This window comes from Haplochromis burtoni, unplaced genomic scaffold, assembly GCF_018398535.1.
Source record: "Haplochromis burtoni strain Fernald_Lab_line unplaced genomic scaffold, NCSU_Asbu1 Contig_338, whole genome shotgun sequence".
Lineage (NCBI taxonomy): Eukaryota > Metazoa > Chordata > Actinopteri > Cichliformes > Cichlidae > Haplochromis > Haplochromis burtoni.
Window position 1 is genome coordinate 527172 of NW_024582699.1, and position 25215 is coordinate 552386.

Consider the following 25215-nt stretch of genomic DNA (forward strand, 5'->3'; position numbering starts at 1 on the left):
TGTTAGCAGCTCCCAATCAGCGCGTTTGGCCCGCCCTTGCCGCATGCCCAGCCTACTGGCTATATAAACCACACTGACAGCTAGGTAATCCAGTCTGATCGCAGATCGTCTGGCAAATCACAGGACTTAATAGAAGCAAGACATCCGACACAAGCAAACCCTCTCGCTCAACACTTACAAAAATGAAAGCAATAAGCCCCGTGCGATCCTTCCGGAAAAACAGCGTGAATTTATCAGAGCACTCCTTGGGAATCTCTCGGAGCAAGACCCCGGTGGATGACCCGCTCAGCCTGCTGTACAACATGAACGACTGCTACTCCAAGCTGAAGGAGCTGGTGCCCAGCATCCCCCAGAACAAGAACGTCAGCAAGATGGAAATCCTGCAGCATGTCATCGACTACATCCTGGACCTGCAGATTGCGCTGGACTCCAGTGTCGCACTAACCAGCCTGCATCACCCTTCCCGGCCGGGGCAGACTCCGTCCAGGACTCCTTTGACCACCCTCAACACAGATATCAGCATCTTGTCATTACAGGTAATTACACTGTAGCTGAGCGCGTATCCTAATTGAAAAGCGACAGTCCAGAGTGTTGTGAGAGAAAGATTTGGTGGATTTTTTTTTTCTTTTTTTCGTGTGCGCGCATAAGCAGTGCGCCTTTGTAGCCTATGCGTAACTCGCACAAAATGGCTTGTTGGAAAGGAGGAGGGGGGGAAATGGCATGTTATATATTTTTTTCCTCCTTTTGTTCAGAATCAGATGAGGAAGAGATTTGACCTACATAACACTATTGCAAACGCCAGACACATCATTCGGATACTGCTTAAAGAATTAACATTTGGTCGGTTTGTTTGTTTGTTTTCAGTCCCCGGAGTTGCCATCAGAGCTGATGACAGATGACAGCCGGACTCTGCATCGTTAAAGCGGTAAGTAGGCTGTCCTCATGTCTGCTGCTGCATTCTGTCCAGGGCTTTTAGGCTCCGCTACAGCCTGTCTCCCAGTCTGCTGGAGCAGAATGGGCTTGAATTACCATTTACCCATCCATTTGTTCCACCGCGAATGTCGTCTCACGTTGCTGTAATGGTCCCACTAATGTTTTTGTATGAGAATGCGATGCAACACTGGGGCGTCTGTTATGGCAAGCACGACTTGGGTACATTTTTATTATTATTATTATTATTATTACTATTATTATTATTAGTTACAAGGCTCATCTGAAACAAAATTAAAGATCACATCACTGGCTTCTGCGAGACTTTAGTGTGTCACAGATTGATCGAACTATTTCGTGTCTCATCTGCTGTGTGGAAAGACGTAGCAGACTGATATTTCGCGCTGGAGTTTAGTGGCAAGGTATTCGCTCCAGGCTGCTTGGTTTACTGTATATAAGTAGCAATCGTCAGGGTTGTATTATACCCTCTTGTGTCTATAATGAAGAGCATCTGCAACAGGAAAATAATGGCTGTTTGGATTACTGCTACTACGATGTCTGCACATAATTGGTACAAGAAGTGGGTAGGCGCCAGCTGAGCGGCAATTACGCTGATTCTTCCCCAGATTGTAGGCTGAAGTTGTGCGAGAAGTGTGTGTGTGTGTGTGTGTCTGCCTGTGTGTGCGTGCGCCCTCTCCTTTCCCTCTCTCTCTTTCTGTGTGTGTACATCTGGAGCGCAGGGTTTGCTTAGTATTGGGAGTGTTTGGTTAAATGTTAAAAACTGCGGCTTCCTCCCTGGCGCCAGTCTGTCCGGATCTCTGCCCTGTTTGCATTTTCTAAACACGCCTCTCTTTCTCAATCTTTTGCAGGTGTTTGGTCAAGACGTAAAAACACACACAGGACCTGGGGAGCAGGACTTCTCTCCCCCCCACCCCCTTCTCTCTCTCCCTTCCCTCACCTCCAACCTCTGTCCTCCAGGCCTGGATTTTTTTTCCTCCTCTTCTGACGCTGAAATCAAGAGACTTTTGCTTATTATGGGACAATCTTTATGTGATGTGTTTTCTGTTTGGACACTTCATTATTATTTAACTTAAGACTTTTTTATTATTATTATTTGTGGGTCCTTTCTGGAAATGGAAGGCGCGTTATATTCCCGACAGCGGGAGGAAAAACGAGATTGTCACAAGGATTATCCTCCACCCCACCACCACCACCGACTTCACCCCATCCCTCTTCCTCCCTCTTCACCCCCCCTCCTGTCCTTCTCCTCCTTGTTGAAGTCTTCGCTTTTTTTGCGGAGGTGGGAACGTAAATAGACAGCTTGGTTAGTTACTGTAAAAAGTTTAGTCTTGTCAGAATTGTTGGCACATGAAGGACTGGACGTTGTTTAAAAAAAAAAAAAAGTTAAAATGAAAAGAATGAAACCTTGTGAACTCTCATCGGGAGTTTATCTTGTATAGTTGCAGGAATTTCAAACTTCTGCAAAAGTGTAATGTTGTACTTAATTATGCTGAAACTTTTTATAAAAGTAATGTAAATTGTACCTTTTTATACAAAATAAATCAAAAACGCCATTTGGATATGTGTCATTTGGGGGAAGAACCACTTCGGGTTGGGGGTAAATGTGGTGGGTTTTTGTTTGTTTGTTCAGGAGATTAAACCAGTGCGTAAAATGATCTAGTCAGATACAGAACAAGCTGAGGTTATCTGTGTTGGCTTTAGGTTGGATGTAAAGAAAACATCTGAGATGCGTGAAAAACTAATCGTACAGAGTGTCCTTATCAGACCTGCAGTATGTGACCTATAATAGTCTTAAAACACAGCGTCAACACTTCTCCAAGGCAAACACGACCTGGAGGCACGGTTGCATAAAAGCTTACTGAGGACGCACTGACTGCATTCTTACTTTCTCACATGCCGCTGAATGTAAAAGGGATTAACTGGTTTAGGTTGTGAGAGCCAGAAGCCGAGGATCTATTGTTTTTTAACATGGTAGACAATTGTGGGAAAGAGGTGAAACTATAGGTCTGTGATGGGTTGGATTCCGTAAGTCGAGCTATTAACTTGCCTTTCCCCTTTTTGCAAAACAGAAGTACGAGTCAGATCAAAACTTCCTAGAAGCATCTGTATTCAGACCAGATTTTGACTAATCAAACCCCACCGGTGTCCGCAGTTTGGACTTTATCAGCTTGATTCCTATGAAATTAAACTATAAACCAAGTCAAACGATGACGGGAGTTCAAAATCAAAAGGCCACGTTGAAACCTTAAAAAGCCACCCGTGGTTATTTGGCAGTCCACTGTTCTTTAAAGCAGGCATCAAAAGCGGACTGAGGTAGAAAGGGGGGCAGGGGGCGGCTAATGCGTGCTGTTGGGTGACGTGATGGACCCCGCAGTGAGACCTGACAGTCACGTGTTGCAGGATCTCAAATGTTTCCATACCACTGACCCGCCAAGTAATCTGTGGCCTCCCATTAGGTGATTATTTTATTTATTATTATTATTTTTTTAATAACCCCAAGGGACACTTAAAAATCTCCAAGTGTGGAAACAGTCACTCTTATACAAACCAGGAAAAATCTATTTATAAATAAAGCATGTCTTAAAGTTAAGACTCATTTACAGTTAAATGTAGAAGTACCAGAAATAAAAACGGCTCCTTAAAGGACACTTTAAGAGTTACTGTGTTGAAGTTCAGAGTCCTCAAACCTGACAGGCGGTGTCTGTACAACCAGGCAGTAGCACGTTTGTATGAAGAGTGCGCCATCTATCGGTCAATACGAATCCTACCACTGAAGACATTTGCTTTTCCTCACCACATCATTAGGTAAAATATGAAAGCTATTAAAAATGTGACTTAATGTGCGTATTCTGGCCTATTTACCAGCGAATTCCAATAATGTACTGCACAAGCAGCTGAGTTAAGTCGAAGAAAACAAAAAAGAAAACCCCCGTCAGACTGATTTCAAGAGTCCACATACTGAGGATGTTTATTGATTCACAAAACACACTTACATGTGACGCTTTGCAGTCTAGTTCATGCATTTCTATCACACAGAAAACAGCACAAGTGTCTACACTTTGTTCTACCTGAAATATTCTAGCAACCTCACAACATGCTTTGAAGGCCGAATGCCTCAGAAACACTAGACTTGTTTTCTCTTCACAGTCATGGCTACTGTTCTATAAGCAACACTTTATTTTGTTTTATTTTTTACTGTAACATTACCGTCGCTACACACAGCAAATCCAAACTAACGACAAAAACACACGGGACAAACAAACAGACCTTACAAACATTTTTTGGTATTTAACCATCAACTATCAGATTTATCCTTTTCAAAAATCAAGGTGGCTGCTTTATTAGACCTTACAACTCTTCTTTGACTTTGTCCTTAACAACACAACACTCATCTACGCTAGTTCATCGCAACACAATACAAACATCAAGAACCACACTCCGCATGACCCTTCTTAGTGTAACAAACACGTGGCTTCTTAGAGGACGCTCTCCCTCTCGTCGCCAAGGCTGATGGTTCGCAGGTTCTGGTTGTGGTGGATGGTGGCTGCCGTGGTGTTGGCAGTGCTGCTGCCGGGGATGATGATGACATCTGGGGAGATGATGTTGGAGCAGGCGGACTCTGTGCCTGTGATGGTAGCCTGCTGCTGATGGCTGTTGTTGGTGTTAGTGTTGGTGTCGCTGGGGCTGCTTGTGTTGTTATTAAGGGTGGTGTTGCTGGCGCTGTGGTTGAGGTTGCTGACCCCGCTGGATGGCCACCCCTCATCTGGGCTGCTGGCCATAAGGCTGGCCTCAGATGGAGCTTCGGAGCAGATGGACATGCGGGCCAATGTGGCATCCTGCAGGCCGCTCAGGCTGCTGGGTAGGGGGCCTCTCTTCTTCACCAAGCCCTCCAGCTCCAGTTCAATCAGACTGGGCTTCAGTGCATCTCTCTGTCTGCCAGTCTCTCCTTCAGCCTCTTCCAGGGATGGGTCTGAGGAGCTTTCACTGGAGCGCATCCCCGAATCGGACGAGTCCTTCTTATCGATGAGGATTTCGGTGAGGAAGCCAGGCTTGGCAAGCAGCCCAGTTGGCTTGGAGCTGTGGGAAGACAGAGCACCAAATTTTGCCTCTTTATGGAGGAGAGGTGTGGTGTTGTCAGAGTCTTCTGGGCCCGAGTCTTCATCATTGGGCAGCTTGTGGTAATATGACCCAGCTCCTTTCTTCTTGGAGCCTGGAGTCCTGGAGGACGAGCTGTGATCCAGCTTTTCATCCTCTTCACTGATGGGGTCTAATCCATCGGTCCCTGAGGCAAAGTCTGTGGCATCAGAATTCTTGGAGCTTCTCTTGGTGAAAGACTTGCGGCTGTCTTGATCAGATCCTTCCTTGGCCTGAGAAGAGGGAAGAAGTTTCAATGAGGAGAACATAAAAATATACTGAATCCTCTGCTGCTGACCTCTGAGAGACCACTGACAAAAGGATTCCTATCTCTGCCTCTGGTGCCAAGACAAACAAAGAATATAAGCCAATAATGATGAAATGCAAGAAGCAGTGGTCTCCATTTTCTCAGCTGAGACTTCGAGTCCCGCCATTTCTCAGTACAGCAAAATACAACATTTCAAAATCACAAGTTAACTACACGGTACTTTCCTCCAGTCATGACAGTAGAGACTTATTTGAATGAGCTATTTCTGCCATCAGCGATGTGGTGACAAAAACACGACAGTGTACTTGTGACTGTCCACCCACCCCTTTGTCCTCTGAGCTGGCAGCCTGAAGGAATTGTCCAGGGTGGGGCTGAACAGGCCTCTCTCCCCCACTGCCGGACATCTCCAGCTGGGCCATCTGAGCGATGTACTCCCTGTAGGCATCATGATACTCAGCCTGCTGCTTGTCTGTCAGCTTGCAGATGTCATTAGAGGATTCCTGGGAATTCAGGCTAGACATGCTTGAAGTGCGGTGATTTGCCACCTGAAAAAAAGAGGAAAAAGTTTGGTTGGGGTGCAACATTCATCCGAGTCTGTCATGTGCTGAGTACAGAGTGCCTTATGGTTCTGGGCTATTGACTTAAGAGTGCATAAAACAAGAGTGCAACAGCATTTACTCTGTGTGCAATCAGACATATACAGCAGCATTCTAAACTGCATGAATATGTACATGAGCTTTTGTAGCTCAGATTGATTTTATTTGTAGAGTTTAGTTTTTGCACATCTTATATTTCGACTGTATTTCTTACATACTGTTTGGCATCTGTCGTGTACAGCAAAGGAAGAGTTTCACTGTACAGGGAAACATGTTTCTTTAATGTGCATATGACTAGAAAACTTTGAAACTTGAAACTGAAACTGATCATTAGATCTGAAATATTCTAAATCTGAGAATTGAATGTTTCCAGCAAAGACCGCGTGTGGAGTGGGAACTGGAGGTTATCTGAAACAGCAGCAGTGTCACTCGACGTGTGACCGTTTGCATGTGTCTCAGACATTTTGCACACTGGAAATACAAAAAGGTGAAAATACCAAATAGGGGGCCCTTTGACACCTTTTGGTTTGCAGCAGTGTCTAAGTATTTTTAATTCTGCAAATTTCAAGACCATCGTCAGCTTCCTCCGCTGTGCTCTTCTTTTTTTTGGGGTTAAACCACATTTATGTGAAACTGCTGAGGTCATCAACACACTGGCTTGGTGCAGCGACCATTCAACAGTTTGGGGTCCGACTATTTCCAAGTGTAACACGATAACAGTTACGCTTAAAAGTAGCAACTTCAATACGGTTGCACATCTGCATGTGTTAAAATAATGTGCCCACTCACACACTGGTTGATCACGCCGCAGTTGTGATATTTCTATAACAAGCTCGTGACAGGAAGACTAACCGGCCAGTGTGAGTTGTTGCTGCGTCTCACAGGCTCCTCCAGACCCACGCCGCTGAGTTCCTCAAAGCTGAGGTTGAGGCTGAAGGCGGCTGTTTCGCGCTGGGCTCCCCCTGAGCGTCTGCTGGGCTCCCCGAGGTGCACGCTGCTGCCCTGCTCGCTAGCAGCTCGGGACTCATCCTGAAGTGCTGCCTGGCTTTCAGCATGCCGCTGTTCTATGACCTTAAACAATACAGGACAATATATGTGATCAACAAGTCACTTAGCGTGTTGGTTTTTGGTGTGTTTAAATGTAACAAGTACATCAGACTGCAGCAACAACAACAACAAAAGCTTGTGAGAACAGAATTGGGAGCTGTTCCTTAAGTAGATCTACTCAGCTGTCCCCTCCTCCCTGACAATACCCTCCCTTCATCCAGATATCAGTCAGCAATCTTGAACCAGATGGCTGTGCTAGCTGCATCCTGGCAACACAACACTGGTTTTTACATGGAGCTGCAAGGCCACTGCACTCTCCAGCTGCTTCTACCCAAGCCCTGCATAGGATCTCCGGTAAAACACGACCAATCTGGGGCTCTTGCCTTGGCATTAAGAGCACAGACTGACATTTGATGAAGTGGAGCCGGCTACATGTGTTAGTGATTTGAGCCGACTAGACCTCTGGCTGGCTGACTAGCGCCTTTCTCGTAATACGGATTATAAAATCTCCATCCCAATATCTCAGCACAACACGAGATGTCTTATTATGTGATATTGTCTGGATTCTGGCACAAACCACAACTGAAACAAATATCACCAGCGGGGCCCTGGCATGGTTGAGTATACGTCAGAGTCGCAGAGGGGCAGTTGATATTGTTTGTGGCGGACTAATGCTTTCCCTGTCAGCCTACATATGACCACTTCTGTTCACAAGAGTTTAACGGGTAATTAATAAAAAAACAACTTTATTTATCCAGGAAAGGAAACTCGTAAGATTTAGAGCCTATTTTTTCAACAGTATCACAGGCCCAGAAAGGCAAGACTGACCTAGCATCTTTTCTGGAGCATGAGAAACCAGAGCTTCAAGAGAAAACCCGCACAAGAATGGTGAGAACATGCACACAATATTTAGCAAGATGTTGAGTTGCACAATATTATTGCATTAAAGGCACCTAAATGAAGCAATCTAGTCTCACCATTCCTCTGAAGAGCTGCCAATCACCAAAGTTCATCTCCATCTCTTTCTTCAGCTCATCTAGGTTGCAATGCGTGAGCACCCGACCATTTATATTGGCCTGCAACGGATAAAAAAAAGGACTGGTTTGCTCACAGAATCAATGCAATTGCCTAGAAAAGCCCACAGAGTAGCGAGAACTTCATGAAGAAAAACACTGCATTCATATGTTGCAATAAATGTGACCATCGAAAGAATGCCACACAAAGATGACAACAAGAAAAAATGAGGTGTTCACATAAACTTCTTTTAGTTTAAACGCGTACCTTCTTAATGGTGGAGGTGTACTGAGGCAGCATGGTGGGGTCGATTCCTTCTAGCTGCCTGAGACGCTCGCACACTGCGTCTGTGTTCAAAGAGCTGAGCAAGATGGCGGGAGAGCCCTACATAATAAAACACATAAACATATAATTGGAACATATTAAGACAGCTTTCATGGAGTTAAAGTCACCAGAGCAAACACACGCACACATTCTGTTAGAGCAACGCATAACTCGTAACACACTCATTAGGGCAAACTGAGCAACAATTCCTGAGAAACAGACGTGCAGGGCTGTTAGCTGCGAGGCACACAGAGGTGCAAAACCACGACCTCACACTGTATTTCTTTCTATCAGTCACACAGTGTAAGTGTAAAAGTAAACATAAATGCCAACCTATCCAAATATGCTGTTACCTTCCCTTATTCTTTTTCTCTGTGTATATATGAGCGCATAATGTGTGTGCTCAACACTTAAGGGATGGAGTCTGTGAGTCTGTGAGCCGACCAACACCGAAGCGGCCTCCGCTGATGAGCAGCTACGTAGCTCGATGTGACTAACACCAGTTGCCTGTTGATGCAACTGGCTGTCTGTGAAGGCCTCACAGACAGCCAAAATGCCACCCGCTGGCACGGAGACCAAACAAACCTCATCCACCCTCCTTCAACCAACCCCCCCCTCCTCCCGTCCCTTTTCTCACTCACCCCTCTCCCTCTGGCTCTGCTCGTCTTTGAGACAAGCAAAGTTCTCCTTTCTTTCTTCCTTCCTTCTCCCTCTTCTCTCCCTCCCTCCCTCCCTTCCTTCCTTCCTTCCTTTCACATTCCTCCCTGCTCAGCCTCCTGCACTGACCTCCTATCACTCTCTTTTCCATCACTGTCTTTCTCTCACCCCTCCATCCTTCCCTCCTCCCGCTCCACTCAGCTATTAGCACTATTAAGACATGGCTTCAGTCTAAGCTCCCTGGCTTTGTTTCTGGTTTCGAGGGAGAGAAGAGCAGAGCTTAGCCGAACTGTGAGTGGTTGTTAGACAAAAAACCTAAGCAGCTCTTACAACACAGTACACAATAATAGGTGCCAACTTTCAGTAATGGCTAGGATGAAGACTGGCACTAAGGGAGTTTAACTACTGATCATATCCACACTCTAGAATGAAACTATGTTAGTGACTCTAATAACTATACTAGTTAAGTTGTGTTTTGCATTGACTTTAAAGCAACAAGTCCGTGTTTCTACAGCATGCAACGTACACCGGTGCAAGTGTTAGGGATGAAGCAGAGATAGGTGGATGATGGAAATGGAAGTAGCATCGAAACCAAAGGTGTACCTGCTTGAATTTGTAAGGCAGCGGCTTTAAATGCTTGATCAGGAGACAAAAAAATAAGAAGCAGACGGACAAGAAGTCAGACAAAAATACACACAGACATTTATAACACTGTGAAACCAGGAGTGTACCTGTGAAAAAAGAAGGCGGGGAGGCAGAAATTTAGACAGACAAGCAGAGAGACTGTAAGGACACATGTTAAACTCATCACCACGACAACAGTGCAGACATTTATCTGTCAAACAGTAGGAGGGGAGACAGCTAGCCAGCCAGTGTTGTCGGCCTGGAAAAGAGGAAGCTATTGGAAGTAGAATTGTCAGAGAAAGAGATTTTGTTTTCGCTGGAGTCAGCTGGCTTTTACAGCCATAATCTTTGCAGACAGAGCGGACTGCGGAGGACATAGAGACAGAAAGAAAGATCCATCTAGAGAATGAGACGTTTCTCACTCTGCAAAGAAAAAGCAGAAGTTTCGATTCACTGAAGGCCTTGAATAAGGCTCCTTGATTCAGACACCGAACGTGTCTTCTAAGAGCGTGAGTGAAAGCATGAATGTCTGCGGGTGTGTCCGTGTGTGTGTGTTTGTGTGAACCCTCCCAGTGTGTGTGTGATAAGACTGTAATTACAGCTGGGCTGAGCTCAGGGCTGGGCAGAAGGATGGGGAAGAGGAAACAGAGCTCTGTGAGGGAGGAAGCGTCTTGGTAAGGAGATAAGCTCTACCAGCGCTGGGCTCATTGTCAGTATATATGTGTGTGTCTGTCTGTACGTGTGTTGCCAGCCCCAACAGTTGCTCTGATGATAATCCCAGCAGCCAGAGGAATCCATACTCGCACTTACATCAGCTAGGCAATTACACTGGGATAGGGCTGCTTATATATCCCCACACTAGGAATTACACACAAATGTACACATACACATTTGCAGATTTGTAGAAATGCAGGGACACATGAGCACGACACGAAGAGATTAAGTACAAACCAAAAAAGGGAAGGAAAATGTGAAAATTTATACTAAGGAGGAAAGAGCACAAGGGAGATACGAGGAACAAAAATTGGTATTAAAATATAAGAGACTGATGAAGGTATAAAGGATTTTTTTTTTAAATTAAAGACACAAAATACAGACAGATAAGAGTTAGACGGAATGAACATTACTCAGTAATCTATATTTAAATCTTTCATACAGCTCCTCTAAATGCTTGCTGGCAGCAGCCTGATAAGTGCCTTTGTGAAGCAGAAATCTCCCGAGTAGCGTTATCATCAAATTGTTCTAATACTGGCTGATTTCTCTTCAAATGTGTGAATATCTGGATGCAGAGGCTCACTTCTTTTCAGTGCAACTCCAAGCATCCTTGATGTAAGTTCACAGGACCTCTACATCCATTTACAAGAAGAAGAAGAAAAAAAATCCAACCCACTGTTGATTTTTGCACACTGCCCATCACTTATGATGGGCACAAAACGAGCAATGGGCAGTGTGTGTTTTTGGCTTTCGTTTTAAGACAGACCATTTTTGATCCCACACACTTTTCACCAAGACTTCGCAGTGTGAAATATCCATTTATAAGAGAAGTAGAGATTGCAGTGTGCCAGAATCAGAATTAACTTCATTCAGCGTGTTATAATTACATGTGTTATTGCTTGCACACTCCTTAGTGGGGGGTAATAATCACACCGGATGCAGCTTACTATGAGTATTTAAGCAGTCTGCAGCACGCAGCAGGCGTGACAGCTTATTTTAGTTCTCCTGGCGTTTGTAAACCACTGCAACAAAATAAGTAGCCTGCCGCACAACGAGGCATGCCTGTTATTCATGCAGTATGTGAGGTTTAAGCATCAGGCCTGCAGGCAGATAATGAAGGACTACTTTTTTTGTTTTTTGCATTAGTGTTGAGTTTGTATGTGCGTATTACACGTCCGCTAATATTAGTAAGGTTACCATTGTGGGGTCAATGGGGCTTGTGTGGAAGGCTTCGCTGGCATCCTCTGCAATAATGTCCTGATATGGAGTGCAGAATGGAGAGAAGGATTGTACAGGGAGACGTGTTAACGAGGGTTGGGGTTATAAGCATGCAGCCTACTGGGAGGACCTTAAACTTCTTAATTTGCAAGGGTAAGGCTTTACAAACAGAGAAATACCCCCGCTAAGGTCAGGACCTGGACTGTGAATGAGAACAGTGATAGTGAAAACAGGGAGTTATAAAATCATTGAGAGGAAATGAAGAAATTTAAAACTAAAGCATATAGAATCACTAACAGGACAAATGAGGTGTGCGACAGAAAAGGAAGTATTAAAAAAGGAAAGGAGGTCATACTTTGCGGTTCACAATGGACTTCACAGCACATTAAACACTGAGCGCTAAAACTCCACGCTGTCCTGAGCCTGAAATTTTACAAGTTTAATTATTTAATCTATTAACTTAACTCTGTGTATGTCTAATCAAATAAGACTTTTCTAGCTGCCAGGAAGCACTGCTCAGATGTCATAAACTTATTAACAAAGTGAACCAGAAGAGTAAAAAGCGTTTAAACTTTCAATCGATCCAGTCAAACAACGTCAAACACACTATTAACACTTCTTTACGGTGTATGTGCTACGGTGAGATGAAAGCACGTGTGAAATGCATTTAGCCCAACTTCTTTACTTACAAGTCCACTGGTGTCTTGCGGTTGACCGGGTGGTTTAATGGAAGGACGCGAGGATGAGGGGACATGGTGGGAGAAATGCCGTGGCAGGTGATACACGTGATGGGGGAAATAAGGCTACGAGGGGAGAAAGAAGGATTGTGGAAAGGCAGGCAGGAAGACAAAATAAAACAAAAATCATAAAATCATATAAAGGAGCATGAGCATGTGTACATATAACAGGAAAGGATGCTGGGGGGGGATATCATGGTCATGCGGCACTGTCCAAATCTGCAATGTAGGTCAACTGATAAGGAATAAAGGACTGGGCAGCTAAATCCAGTAACTCTTTGAAATCCATCTTTATTTCAATAGGTGCTTTCTGACCAGAGGAGCCAATCACAGTTCTTAAGAAAAACAATGAGTAAATATTAGTAGAGATTGAAGGACTCTGATATTGGCTGTGTGAGTCTGCACTCAGTGAAAATGACAATCACAACAACCAAAGTAGATCTGAATCAGTATGATTTAGTGGAGACTATCAATGGTCAAGGATCAGATTTGGAGGCTAACATCAGCAGCAAGCTGCTGAAAGAAGCTTCTGTCTAAAGGAAACAGCTATTTGTAACACTACCTAAAAGAGCATCACACTATGTCCTTGCTGTATTTCCTTTCCGCCTACATTTTTCCTAATTCCTCATTGGTATGTTCTCACATGGGACCACCCCAGTGGGTAGTCCTTAGACCTGTTTAGCCTGAAAGCACCTATTGTGTGCCATTTTTGGGTTGTTAGCATTGTCATTTGGCCATATAGACACCTTTTAGAGTGAGTAGTAGGTACAGGATATAAGTCATGTTTCCTCACCCGGTTGTAGAAAGGGTGCTGAGGGCCAGTCATTCCACTGAAGTAGGCACTGTGTGGCTGAGGAGGCAGGGATCCGGTGAAGGAGCCTGCTGGGGAGCAGGCGGCAGAGTGTTGGGTGTAAACTGACTGGGGACGGGCCGCTGCCTCTTGGAGGGGCAGTGTGGGATAGGTCACTCCTCCGATGTGCATCTGCTCCCTGGCCGCACGCACATCTAAGAGACGGCAGAGGCAGGGAAGAAGTACAATGGAAAGAGTGAGAGAGAGAGGAAGGGTTTATCTGTGATGCTCATTATCATGTCTTGGCGATGACTATAAAGACCCTTCAGATCCACCCACACATCAATAATTTCGCTTTATTTCATAATCTCTGGAGAGTTTGGACAGTTGTGAATTCAGAGGAAAAAAACTACATATCAAACAGCTGACGTACATGCCGGCAAAATTCTTTGATTCTCAAAGCACTGCAGGGAATACAACAAGAACATTGTTCGTGAACATGTTCTCCTTATCCCAGTAAGAAGAGAGTCAAACAACTACAGACTGGAAAGAAAATTAGCGCAGATGTTACGATTACAGAGACCTTCAACTGTGAATTCCACTCTCACACTGATTCCTATTACTCTGTTTGCTCACAAACAGCAGGCGTGTTGATATTCTCTGTTTTCCAGATTATATGCCAGCCACGTGACGTTTTCTGGCACATGCAGCTCTTTGCTGTCCCCGTCAAATAAATTCGCCCATGTAAACAAACAAAGAGGACCATGTGAACTCATAGACATCATCCCGTAAGTGCTTTGCTACAGCCGCTTTCACACGAACCATTCTGACTTTGAGAGAAGTCGTGGAGGAGGTAAGTAGGGAGCTTTGGTTAAAGCTCCCAAATTAAAGTTAAATAAGCCCGAAGACAGAACAGAGTAGCTCTGTGCGGCTGGCAAGAAAGGAAGAACCAGAAACAGAAGCAGGCACCAGAATGTCTCCTGGTTATACAAGTGGCTGCTGAATGACACGCTGAGTGAGACCCAATCCAGCCTGTGAACACAATGGGGGCCTTATGATGTGAGTCAGGCTCATGGGCGGGTATCACTGACAGCACTGCCCACTGGTTGGCCACAGGACACTGGGCACCAAGTACCAACTGGTCAGGGAGGGGAGCGCAGGGAGTTCGATGACTGGGTAGGAGCGTTGGTCACCTTCCGTTTCGCCGTGGATAAGAGTGGAGGCACAAACGCCCACAGTTTTGAGCACGTACAAACACAAACACATGTTTCATGGATGCATACACTACACGCACCTTTTTAGGAACAGAGTACTGTACTTACAGATCGGGGCGTTTGGTTGTAGTACTTTGTCAGCTGCGCCCTCCGTGACTCAAAGTTGTTTCAGTGGAACAGACTTTCTGTGTGTGCGAGTGTGTGTTTTCTGTGGTCTCATAACTCTATGATGCAGCAGCTTCACACCAGGCGTCATCCACACTCCTGTACGGGCCGAATGGACGCTGACGCACGGTAGCGAAAGTACAACTCCGCTCTGGCTTACAGTTTAACAGTGATGCACTATTACGTCACTGTAACTACAAAGTGTGAAATTTGGTGCTGCACTATGGCCAGATTGGAAACGGGGAGCGAAGGCATTGTCCTGATCGTACAGCGCTGGTCGACATTTGATTGTTTGGAAACGAGACCCACGCTGTGGGTTACTGAGAGCCCCTGCAGTGGGCGATTTTAGAGCAAACCCTGCTACAATGCTATGAGTAATGCCACTGCCAAATGAGCTGGCACTGCACCGGACACATTGCATAGAGGACAGTTTTCAGTGTCTCCATGCTATTGTACACCATTCAGTTTTGGGGTTTTTTGTCCCATCATAACAGCTAAATCATACACGTGCCAACTGAGCTTGTCCGTTTGCTGAAGATGTCCATGAGATGTGGCTGAAAGCTTCAGAGGCAACAACAGAGTTCATCCCCTTCATGCTCCCTTTCCTTTCCCCAGATTGCAACAAAATAAAACAGATTTTGATGTGGTAGACTGCACTCTCCAGCACTATCATCAAAATACCAAATGAGGGAATATCTTTTGAAAGAATGCTAATCCCTGCAGGAGAGCACAGGAGACTGCCAAAGAGCACTGAAGTTGTTCTGACAGGATATTGCAACTCAAATATCTACTAACACTATGCTATGTATGGCAGGGTTTTTGTTTTTTTTTCTGCCATCTGTAAAATATACCATGTGTGTACAGACCTGCTATGATCTCCCGCAATTTGGGGTCCAAGTTAACAGTGCAGGGCAGAAACATCTCCACATCTCTGGCAGTAAGAACAGGCGTCCTGGAGGAGAGGAACACTTCAAAGCTGCGGATGTCTCCGTCGATCTCCAGCAGAGGCTCCACGTCCTTTGTGGTCGGGATGTTCTTGGAGATTCTTTAGAGGAATGAAGAATTTTTGAAGGAGTTATTGTAGTGAATATTTACCTTAATTGATACTTATTAAGACGAAAAATGCCAAGGACAACAAAAAACACATGGCACCACTGACTATTTGAGGGTGTTTAGAAATGTGATGTTTGCAACCACTGTTGGCATGACTTATCAGAATGTATGTATGACATTAGTTAACACCATTTTACTACATCTTGTATTGCACGTGAACACTAAATTAGAAATCAGAAAGGTAAATTACCCTTTGATCAAATACTTTAACAATACAAATAACAGAAATTTAAAAAGCACCAATTGGAAACAATATTACAATTTGACACCTTTTACTCCTCTTTATGAGTTAAGAACCAAAGAGAGCACAAGGATGACGACAAACTATTCTGTCTTACTGACAAATATGGCATAAATATGTAACTGCATGCTAAATTCTGACTTGTGGATTCATAGCAAAAAATAGAAATCATTAAATTCTGACAAAAAAAGGAAAGAGGAAACAACAAGCAGTTCTGTTAAGATTGAAAAGATATGACAACGGTCATCATCATCATGAGAGCAGAGAGATAACTGGATTTAGAAAAAGGCGAGATAGTGAAAGCGGGGATGTTCGAGTACAGATAGAGTGAGGGATGTTATCTTTTCTGAGCAGAGGAGGAAACCTGAGAAGATGACAATCAGGGTAATTTAGCAAGCAGCAGACGGAAGCGCGTCATGATGTGCTGCTATGGTTAACGTGATGTTTGTTATCACAGGCCCTAAGTAAACACCACGTTTGGAGGTTGTTCTGTTTCTGCGTGATTATAGTTTTCCTGGTCTATACAGCAGGGGGGAAAAAGCGGTACTACATGAAGAACTTTAGATGAGAACAATTTATCGACGCTGTGTTCAGCTTATGGAATATTCCATTTTAAAACACTAAAATTAAAATTGTATAAACCAAATTTTAGACCCCGGAAATGCTGCATATGGATTACAAATGCTGAAAGGTTATGAAGTGAGGACTTTTATTTAAGCTGAATAATGTTAAAAGTGCTATCACAAAATCACAGAAAGGGTAAAATGAGGCCAAGGATACACAGGATACAAACAACAACAAGCCACAGCAATCAGTACATCTCGACCGATCCTATCATTCAGACAGGAAAATATGAAACTTGGAGTGACTTATGACACCGGCCATTCATCATGAGAGTATGCAGCTCTTATCAGATGAATGAGGAGACTTCAGTGGGGAGTAGACATTTTTCTCATCTCGGCTTCCATTTGTCATCCAAACCCTTCATCATTTTCTCAGTAGATGCTTTTCTCTCCCTACATCTCCCTTAACCTTCCCTCCTTACAGATCAACCTCAACTCACCCTCCTCTAATACATCATCCAGTCTGTCTAGTGGTGAGCTGTGCAGGGAATACAAGCTGGAAAAGTTGGGGTTTTTCTCAAAGACTGAGCTGTTTTCAACAGTGAACACAGACTCGTCTTTCTGTGACTTGATTGGATGATTAGTACGGCTGCTGCTGCTGCTGCATGCTAGCTAAGTCAGGATGAGGTCAGCATCTGGCCAGAGCTCAACACAGCAGACTGTTAGCTAATAATCCAAAATATAAACTAACTTAATCTGGTTAACACGGTGGCCTGAAATGTCCTCCATCAGCCCATTCCAGTGAAGTTCTCATACCTCAGTGATGGGTGGTCACAAACAAGTCCTTTAAAGGTGCAGAACACTCAGTTACAAGTTACATAATTTCCATTTCTGGCTGTTAGTTGACACTCCAGACTGCTTACAGTGAGTGAACAGGTAGGGCTCCAGTCCTCTGTTCAAGGACATTTCCACAGGACAGATGGCTGGTGATAGACAGGTCTGCTGCTGCAGCGCTAAAACCTGTGACCTTGTTGCAGGTTCATGCTCAAGTCTGACAAGAAATACTGACATTTGGGTGTCTTAGAGAGACATTCTGGCGTGTTTGATAGTCATAATAAATGAAAAATAAATATATGACATGCAAATCCCGCATGTTGATAGCATATACATTATTTCAGTTGAATCAAGTGAATGTTTTCATATTTATCTTCCCACTCAGGATCTTCTCTTAGAACAGCCCAGGTGGCTCACAGCAACCCTTTGTACCCACCCAACTGCTACTTAGAAAAGACAGTGAGGAGTAGGGATGGGTACCGGTATCCGGTGCCATCATGGCACCAGTTCTGACATAAACGGTAGTAACCAGACCGAAAAGCAGCGCACATTTCGGTGCTTTATTTCGGCGCTTTTTTTTCCTGAAATGTCATACACTTTGGATTCCAGCCAATCATTTTACCTTTGCAAGCGTAGTAGGCGGGCCCAGGTATGTACGTTCTTTTAGAGCAGAGCTACAGATTAAAAATGCCCAAGGCGAAGCGGTCAAAAGTCTGGCTGTACTTCACAGCAAAAGATGCAAACTCAGCAGCCTGCAACAAGTGCTTTAAGCTGATACTGTGATACTGTCAAAGGAGGTAACACCTCAAATCCGATGAAACACCTGGCGACGCATAGCGTTTTTTTAAAAGCCGAGAAATGCGCCGTATTTGATAGCTTGCTGCGAGACCTCACACCGAGCACATCTACTGCGGGTGTGGTGCCTGTTATCGGACCCGGAGTTAGCAACATCCCCCAAAAACCCGAAGAGGAGAGTCCTGGCCCCTAGCCCTGCCAGTGTAGCAGAAATGATGAGGATGATGATGCAGCAGCAGCCGTTCTTCTCTGCGTGAGTAGCTTAATGTTGTTCGTGTGTAATTTACGTTGAGTAGGCTAACCACGTTATTACATTAATGCATGTAAGGTGAACTAGCAAACATCATCATAGCTACATGCGGCTGTCTTCTTGTTTGATGGCAGATACTCCCTTCACCCTGGCCAAAAAGGCTAAAATGACCAAAGAAAAAGTGGAAAACAGTTAAACATGAGAGGTTTTTGGACAAAGTTTGTGTTTTTTCCATTGTTTAAGCACTGCTTCCAGCCAAGAGTGATGCCATATATGCCCCATAGCTGCAGAAAAGGCTAACATTGTTATCTTTTTACAAAAAAACAGCTGAACATGAGAGGTTTTTGGACAAATTTGTGTTCTCCATTCTTTAAGCACCGGTTTGAGCACCGTTTAAGCACCAGCACCGTTTCAAAAGTACCGGTTTGGTACTGGTATCAGATAAAACCTAAATGATACCCATCCCTAGTGAGGAGACAAAAAAGGCTGTGAGTAGAGAGGACAGAGCAGCACAGCTGGCTCCAGTGGACAAAGCCCTCTCAGTGTTTCTTCCATTAGAACCTTTAATAAGATCCAAAAAGTTGAGGAAGCTCATTGTTGGCACACAGACGAACCCTCTGCTGTGACCTAGCGGATAAGTGTGATTCTGAAGGCACAGCTGTTACCTGAGTGTACATGCACATAAGCACCACCAGTGATGGTGTCAGCCTGAGTGCTGATTCAAATAACACTGACGAGAACAATTATGTAATATCCACTGCAGACACCTGGGCAGTCAGGATGGGAAAATTCAAAGGCACAGATGAAGGGTGGAGTATGTGTTTAAGCGCATGCGCGAGTGTCTGTGTGTGTGTGTGTGTGTGTACTGTATGTGTGTGGGGGTGTTTGGTTCCTTTTCTCATGAACTGTATTAACCCATACACAGACTGAGAGAATCTTGTGCTTTTCCCCATTTCCAGCTGGCTTAGTGCTGTTTATTTGTGGGTCTGAAGACACAGACCAACAGGAGCCAGTGAGTCACACACACACAAACATGCACGCACACAGAGCACTTCCTTTTGCTATACAAAGAACATCCTCCACAGACTTTCTAAGGAATCTTATATCTTTTTATAGGACCATCTAAAATAACTCTGTAATGTGTAAACAGGAAAAAAACATTAGAAAGGGCTCCAATTATGAAAGTATAATTGAGACTTATTATGCTTAGATGTACACACAGACAGAAATTTTGGTCTACTACAGACTGTTTATATTCATAGATTTATTATAGCCCGAGGAGTCATATGTTAGATGATAAGTTACTAAGAATTATAACTGAAAATAACTCAATAACTCGTTTATCTTGTCATATTTTCAGACACATTTGCTTTTGTTAAAACTGAGACAAGTTTCACAAACAAATAAAAAACCCTTAATTTATACTGGACAACAATGGCAACCAAGAAACTGGTTACAATGTGCATAATTCACTGAGTTGTGTGTTTGCTCTTGGTAATGCACAATGTGCAAGCATACAGGAGCACAGACAGATGTCTCTTCTAAATACAACTGGATTTGCTAAGAGCAAGTCAAGTACATCCATCATGCCCAGACAAACTGTGAGAGAATAAGAAGACGACTAAGTTCCCAACTACCTATTCAGACAAGAAAGGAAAGACTGACACTGAGTGGAAATCCTGCTTCAAGGAGGATCAAAACGTGCTGGAAAAACAAAACAAATCAACAAATAGTGGAAAAAGAAAAAAAAAAACCCACAAAATAAGCATAAGCTGTACATAAAAGATGGATATAGCTACTGTGACCCATTGCCATATTGGGTTTCTGAAAAAGAACATGACAAACAGCTGATTTAGACTGGTAAAGCCTACAACGTAACCTACTTAAGCAGCCGACGGCATTGCCAGCATTCATGCGTCTGCATGCTGTATTATGTGTTAATCAGCCTGTGGTTGTGTCCCGGTGTATTATATGCACTGGGACACAACCCAGCAAATTACAGTGGTGTGAAAAAGTGTTTGGAAGACTTGCTGTGGTAAATGAAATCATGAATTCTGCTTTCTACCAAAACATCCTGAATGAGAATGCCCTGCCATCTGTTTGTGACCTCAAGCTCAAGTGCACTTGGGTTCTACAGAAAATGGAGACTTTGGCGTAGCCTTCGCTTGAATCCGATTGAGATGCTGTGGCATGACCTTAAAAAGGCAGTTTAGCTCGTTCACCTTCATTTAGAAAATGCAAGTATAACAAACATACAAAAAAATGGGAAACACTTTTCACACTACTGTAAATCTGGTGCAAGCTACGACTGAAACAAATGAAAAGCTAAGACTTTTTCCTTTCTCTATACATCCATTGAGATCCATTCTGACAGTTTCAGCAATCTCCCTCCAGGAATTTGCTGACATGTGCGAGTCCCTATATTGAGGCTATGATTATTACACCTTATATAATAATATATTACCATAAATGATATTTCAGTACTAATGGACTGAGAGCTAACAACTTGACTGCAGGAGTCTGGGTAACACGCTGAAATGCATGTACCCATTAAATGATAAAAACACTTTTAAAATGAGATACGACCACTTAAAATGCCAATATCTAGAATTCCTATCGTTTGAGATGTTGGCTGCAAATCACTATGGACTAATTAGTCATTCTTATCAGAAACCAGTTGCTTAATGAGAAGTTGGATGTTTTGTTTGCAGTGTCCAAGAAGCCACTACTCTACTTTCAAGCAGATGAAGAAAAAAATTTCAGCAGCCATTTTTGTAGCACAATAGGCCCATTGACAGGACCGGGCTTATAGTTGCAGTCATGCAGGCGCACAGGTCCAACCTCTTGCTGTGTGGCGTGGCTACTGGGAGCTTTCTGGGCTTATCCAAATGCTAATAGGTCCCAAAGCTGACTGGGGCATAGCCTTTCTTCTCCTCTCAACTCCCACACACTGCAGCTGATGGGAAGGAGCAGAATTCATCTCGCTCGCTCTCTCTTCAGTACTCTCGCTGGGCACAGAAAGTATGAATGTGCCACTTGACTTTGCTTTATAGCTGCCCACTGTGCTTATGGGTGACATTCGCACACACGCCACAAAGAGGTGGTCTCTCTGCCAAACATTTCCATAAAGGGGCCCAAAGACAGAGAGATGCCTCAGAACAGACAACCGCCTGTGCGCATTGTGTTTGAGAAGCTCAAGAGTTTCGATGTCAGACACTGTGCGACCAGTACAACAATGTGTGGGTGAAGAAGTTAACCAGGCCCGGGTCCGGCACATTCCTCTCCTGGTCAGAGTCATGTCAGAGCTGCTGGCAGTGTCTACCCAGCATGTGGATGAAAACAGCGAGGCCCTCTCTGGAAAAACAGTGGACAGGCGAGTTGGCGCGTGGATTCACAGCATCAAGGCTGAGGGAGGTTATTGTTACAATGGAAGCTGCCAAGACCTCCACCACCCAAAGGCAGAGGGGGAGAGCAAAAATATGTTTTCACTTTAGATGACGCCATGTTCTTTGTCTCCTTAAAAATCCAGACGCATTTCCTTGATTTAAATCAAATGCTTCAAGTACTGTGGACACCCCTGTCTCTGCTTTCCTCTCCGTCTCTAACCTTCCCTTTTCCTTGCTTCCTTGTCTTGGCAGTGCCAACTGACAACTTGCGGCAGCGTCTGCTTTCCATATACATTTGTGGCAAAGTTAAGTCCAGTAATTGAAACTCTCTTGTACTAAGCTGGACCTGTGCATCCCAAAGCAAACCACAGAGACAAGCAGGCTAATGGGAAACACACCATGCTGATAAAAACCAAGCAGTTTCGGAGCAAGCGGCCTCTCAGTGAAACGGGCTCAGGGCTCAGTGGTTCCGTGAAATGTTGATTAAACTCATGTGTAGCGCCGAAATGGAGCCTCCTTGTTCCAGACCCCAAAAACCTTAACTGAACCCTCCACTCAGAGCAACTAGGGCCTCATTCTTGACAAATATTAAAACAGTAAACCTCAACTTAGTGATTTACGCACAAGAAGAGAGTTTGGAGCATCCTTGGGTCATTACACAGTTTGTTCATTGTGACAGTAATTGCACCATGAAGCTCATATCAGCACATGTGGTTGTTTGATAGCTGTAATGGCCAGTTGATAGGCCATATGATGCTCGGTTAAGTGGGGTGGACTGCTAAAGTGAAGACAAATGGGCAGCTGTAGATTATGCAGCTGGAATAAAAATGAATCCATACAGTGAAAAATTAATATGACAAACAAACTTGGGAGTCTCAGACTGGACGAGCAATCCTGTTCAACGTCACTGAAAGGGATACATGTGTCAATAATAAGAAGAGAAATTGGAATGAGAAAAAGAAAAATCAATGAGAATGTGAGAGAAAGAAAAGGAAATTACTGTGGTAAAACAAAAGCTTCTCCAGTTCAATTTGCATCCAAGTTAGAGGCAAGGATGTAAAGCCTCGCGTGATTATTAAGGACTTTTAAAAAAAAAGCAGACTGTTTGAGCAACTACTACAGAGGCTGACAACAAGATCACAGAAAGTCAATGATAATGTAGGAAAAAAAGCACCTGTGAAACCTTTCAGAGGCTAAATCCTCAATATGTTTCTCTGGGCTTTGCAATTTCCGTGTGGTTTCTGCACACATATTCTAACAAGCCCTAACCTCCATTGACCTTTGAAGGGCCAGGATGTTAATGTCAGTTAAGAGCCGGATGTGTGTGTGTGTGCGTATCAAGATTGCCCGTGGCTCCCGCAGTGGCTGAGTGGTGAATCTCACTGTCCCCTTAAAGGTCAGCGCCGACCCTCTTGTAACCCTGTGCTGCTATTTATAATCAGCCCCCACCTTCTAGCAGTTCCAGCACAAAGACACGGGAAAGCACGAGAGAGATCAGTGATAATGCTCAACACTGCAGAAATACCAAAGTATCAGGCGGCTGTCAGTTTCTCAGCCCTCTGCTCTTTTTCTTCCATCTAAGTGTCACATTTAAATGTTAACCCAACCTTGTGGTCTGATGGATGGGCTCTAAGACCGGAGCAGAGGTCAGCCAGAGGTGTAGCGGTGGGGCTTTTACTGCATTTAAAAATGATTATTTGTGCTTTGTACAAAAAGAGAACAGAGCAGCTCTCTTGTTTCTGACCAATTAGACTAATCCTTCAACCTCGGCTTGCAGGCACAAATGAAAAAGGCTTTAAGGATTTTCTAGCAAAGAATGCTGCACAACGTTCTTTCCGTCCTCACATGGTAGCCTCCCTGCACAAATACACACAAGAGCAGTCAAAAACTCCTCTTCCACATACACACACACACACACACCTCCTCCTGTGTCACCTGTACACACTGGCCAGAGCTGTCTTTTTTTTCCTTTTACATTTTAAGTAGCTCAGTAGGGGTTGGGTGGTGTTGGAGCTGGCTGAGGCTGATTCATGCCTTAGTCACCGCCAGCAAACACCTGAGGGATGCAAGAACGACAGAGCAGGCCAAATCGACCCACACGCATACGTGCACTCAAGTGGAATCAGCAGAGGACCGGTTTCACTAATATAAACAGCCACGTGGGACCCAGGGGACATGTGCATGAATTTCTGTGTGTGTGTCCACCACCTGGACTATCTCACTTGGAGCAGCAGCATCACCTGAGGCTTCAAATACACCCGAGACGCTAGCACACCAATGGCAAACGCCTCATGCAGTAATCCTGCTGGTATCTGGTCTGATCCTCTGTAGTATTCACAAGCTTTGGTTCCGTTACCTTATTTTACCTCCAGAGACAGAACTCTTTCTTCTTGCTCTCTCTTTCTTACCTCCCCCCACCCCCCAACTGTTCCTGTTTTTCCATCTTTATCTCACACCAACCCTAGTTTCGTTTTTGTCTCCGTCTGTCTTTATCTTCCCTTCAGTCAGGTGGTCTGTCAGCACACTAGTGTGTAGACTCAGTGGCGGTGTCCTATCAGCGATGGAGCCAGAACTCTATTGAGACACAGGTGACTTCACATTAGCCTTTACAAATTCACACACGTTTGGAGGCCTCTTGGCAAATGGCAGCGCAGTGAACGATCGAATTACCAGTTTTACTCTGTATTTCACTGAAATACCTCCTGGGTACAGGGACAATGGGCTCTCTCAGAGGACAGAGAGAGGGAAGAAAACCATTTTGTGCATTTGTCGTGCAGCTAGATTATAGAATGTGTTGCAAATGCGACAGAACTCCATATGAATGGGCTTTATGGTGAAGAATAAAGACTTTTTTTTCTTCATTTGAGGGCAGGAAAAGTTCAGAAGTGTTCATTATAACAAAAGAACAGGGTCTCGCCATTTTTTGAGTCCAGATTTTTAAGAGCTTATTAAAAGAACTCCGCATAAAGGGAATCACCAGCGTGAGCTTTGGAATGGCGCTTTTATCCCTGCACATAATTGCAACCAAATTACAATAATTGTGCCAATTAAAGTAATCCCGAATGAAGAGAGTGTCATCTTAATGTTTCAGTACTTGGGATAAGAGTCTCCCTAATTAAGAGTGAATTGGTGGGCTGCATATTCATTCAGACTGTGATTAGTGGAAAAAAAAAAGTTTTTAAGTGTCCATCGAGTGGCTGGCTGTACATCACTGAAAGGGTGATTGTTTAGCGTATGAACGCTGGGTCAAGCCAACAAATCGGAGGTGAAAAGAAGATGAAAGGATGAGAGAAACGGTTCGTTATTCACAAGCTGTGACCTGGTGATTAAAAGCACAGAGGGCACAGAAAGTGGGAATTTTTTTTTGCCCACAATACTACAAAACTGTGTTTCACTGTGTTTCTAAATACAAATTCACCTGACAACAATTTCTCTGCTGTGTTCTGCTTCCTGCACTGTGTGAATGTGTGTGAGTACGCATGTTTGTTGAACACAGCCTGCATCTCAGGGTCTGATTAATTACACCGATCCTCAGAGGAGTTGGGGGTGACATATGTTCTTGCACTGGTGTGAGAGCTAG

At 44.1% G+C, this 25215-nt stretch overlaps 2 protein-coding genes across 10 annotated transcripts in view; one reads left to right on the plus strand and one right to left on the minus strand.

Moving 5' to 3' along the window:
• Nucleotides 1–71: 71 nt before the first annotated feature.
• Nucleotides 72–2504, plus strand: id2a (inhibitor of DNA binding 2a). The gene is made up of 3 exons (XM_005942338.3): nt 72–536; nt 865–925; nt 1800–2504. The coding sequence occupies exons 1-2, from the start codon at nt 183–185 to the stop codon at nt 919–921; spliced, it is 411 nt and encodes a 136-aa protein (XP_005942400.1). The 5' UTR covers nt 72–182; the 3' UTR covers nt 922–925; nt 1800–2504.
• A 1388-nt stretch (nt 2505–3892) lies between these two features.
• kidins220a (kinase D-interacting substrate 220a) overlaps nt 3893–25215 on the minus strand; it is a 46454-nt gene continuing 25131 nt past the window's right edge. For 5 of the 9 annotated variants that reach the window (XM_042228650.1, XM_042228648.1, XM_042228646.1 and 2 more), the window contains 9 exons: nt 15320–15498; nt 13078–13289; nt 12237–12350; nt 11527–11586; nt 8278–8394; nt 7974–8072; nt 6802–7020; nt 5677–5898; nt 3893–5318 (listed from right to left, as the gene is read on the minus strand). In XM_042228650.1, the coding sequence (XP_042084584.1) occupies nt 4428–5318; nt 5677–5898; nt 6802–7020; nt 7974–8072; nt 8278–8394; nt 11527–11586; nt 12237–12350; nt 13078–13289; nt 15320–15498 (2113 nt within the window). In that variant the 3' untranslated portion in view covers nt 3893–4427. Of the gene's footprint in view, nt 5319–5676; nt 5899–6801; nt 7021–7973; nt 8073–8277; nt 8395–9594; nt 9628–11526; nt 11587–12236; nt 12351–13077; nt 13290–15319; nt 15499–25215 lie in introns of all 9 variants that reach the window. The other 4 variants (XM_005942341.2, XM_042228651.1, XM_005942342.2 and 1 more) reach the window with 4 other exon arrangements.

Bases quoted from the DNA above. Each gene is read 5' to 3' on its own strand.
- id2a (XM_005942338.3), top strand. From the start codon at position 183: ATGAAAGCAATAAGCCCCGTGCGATCCTTCCGGAAAAACAGCGTGAAT. The intron at 537-864 runs GTAATTACACTG...GTTTGTTTTCAG, and splicing joins TCAGCATCTTGTCATTACAG to TCCCCGGAGTTGCCATCAGA.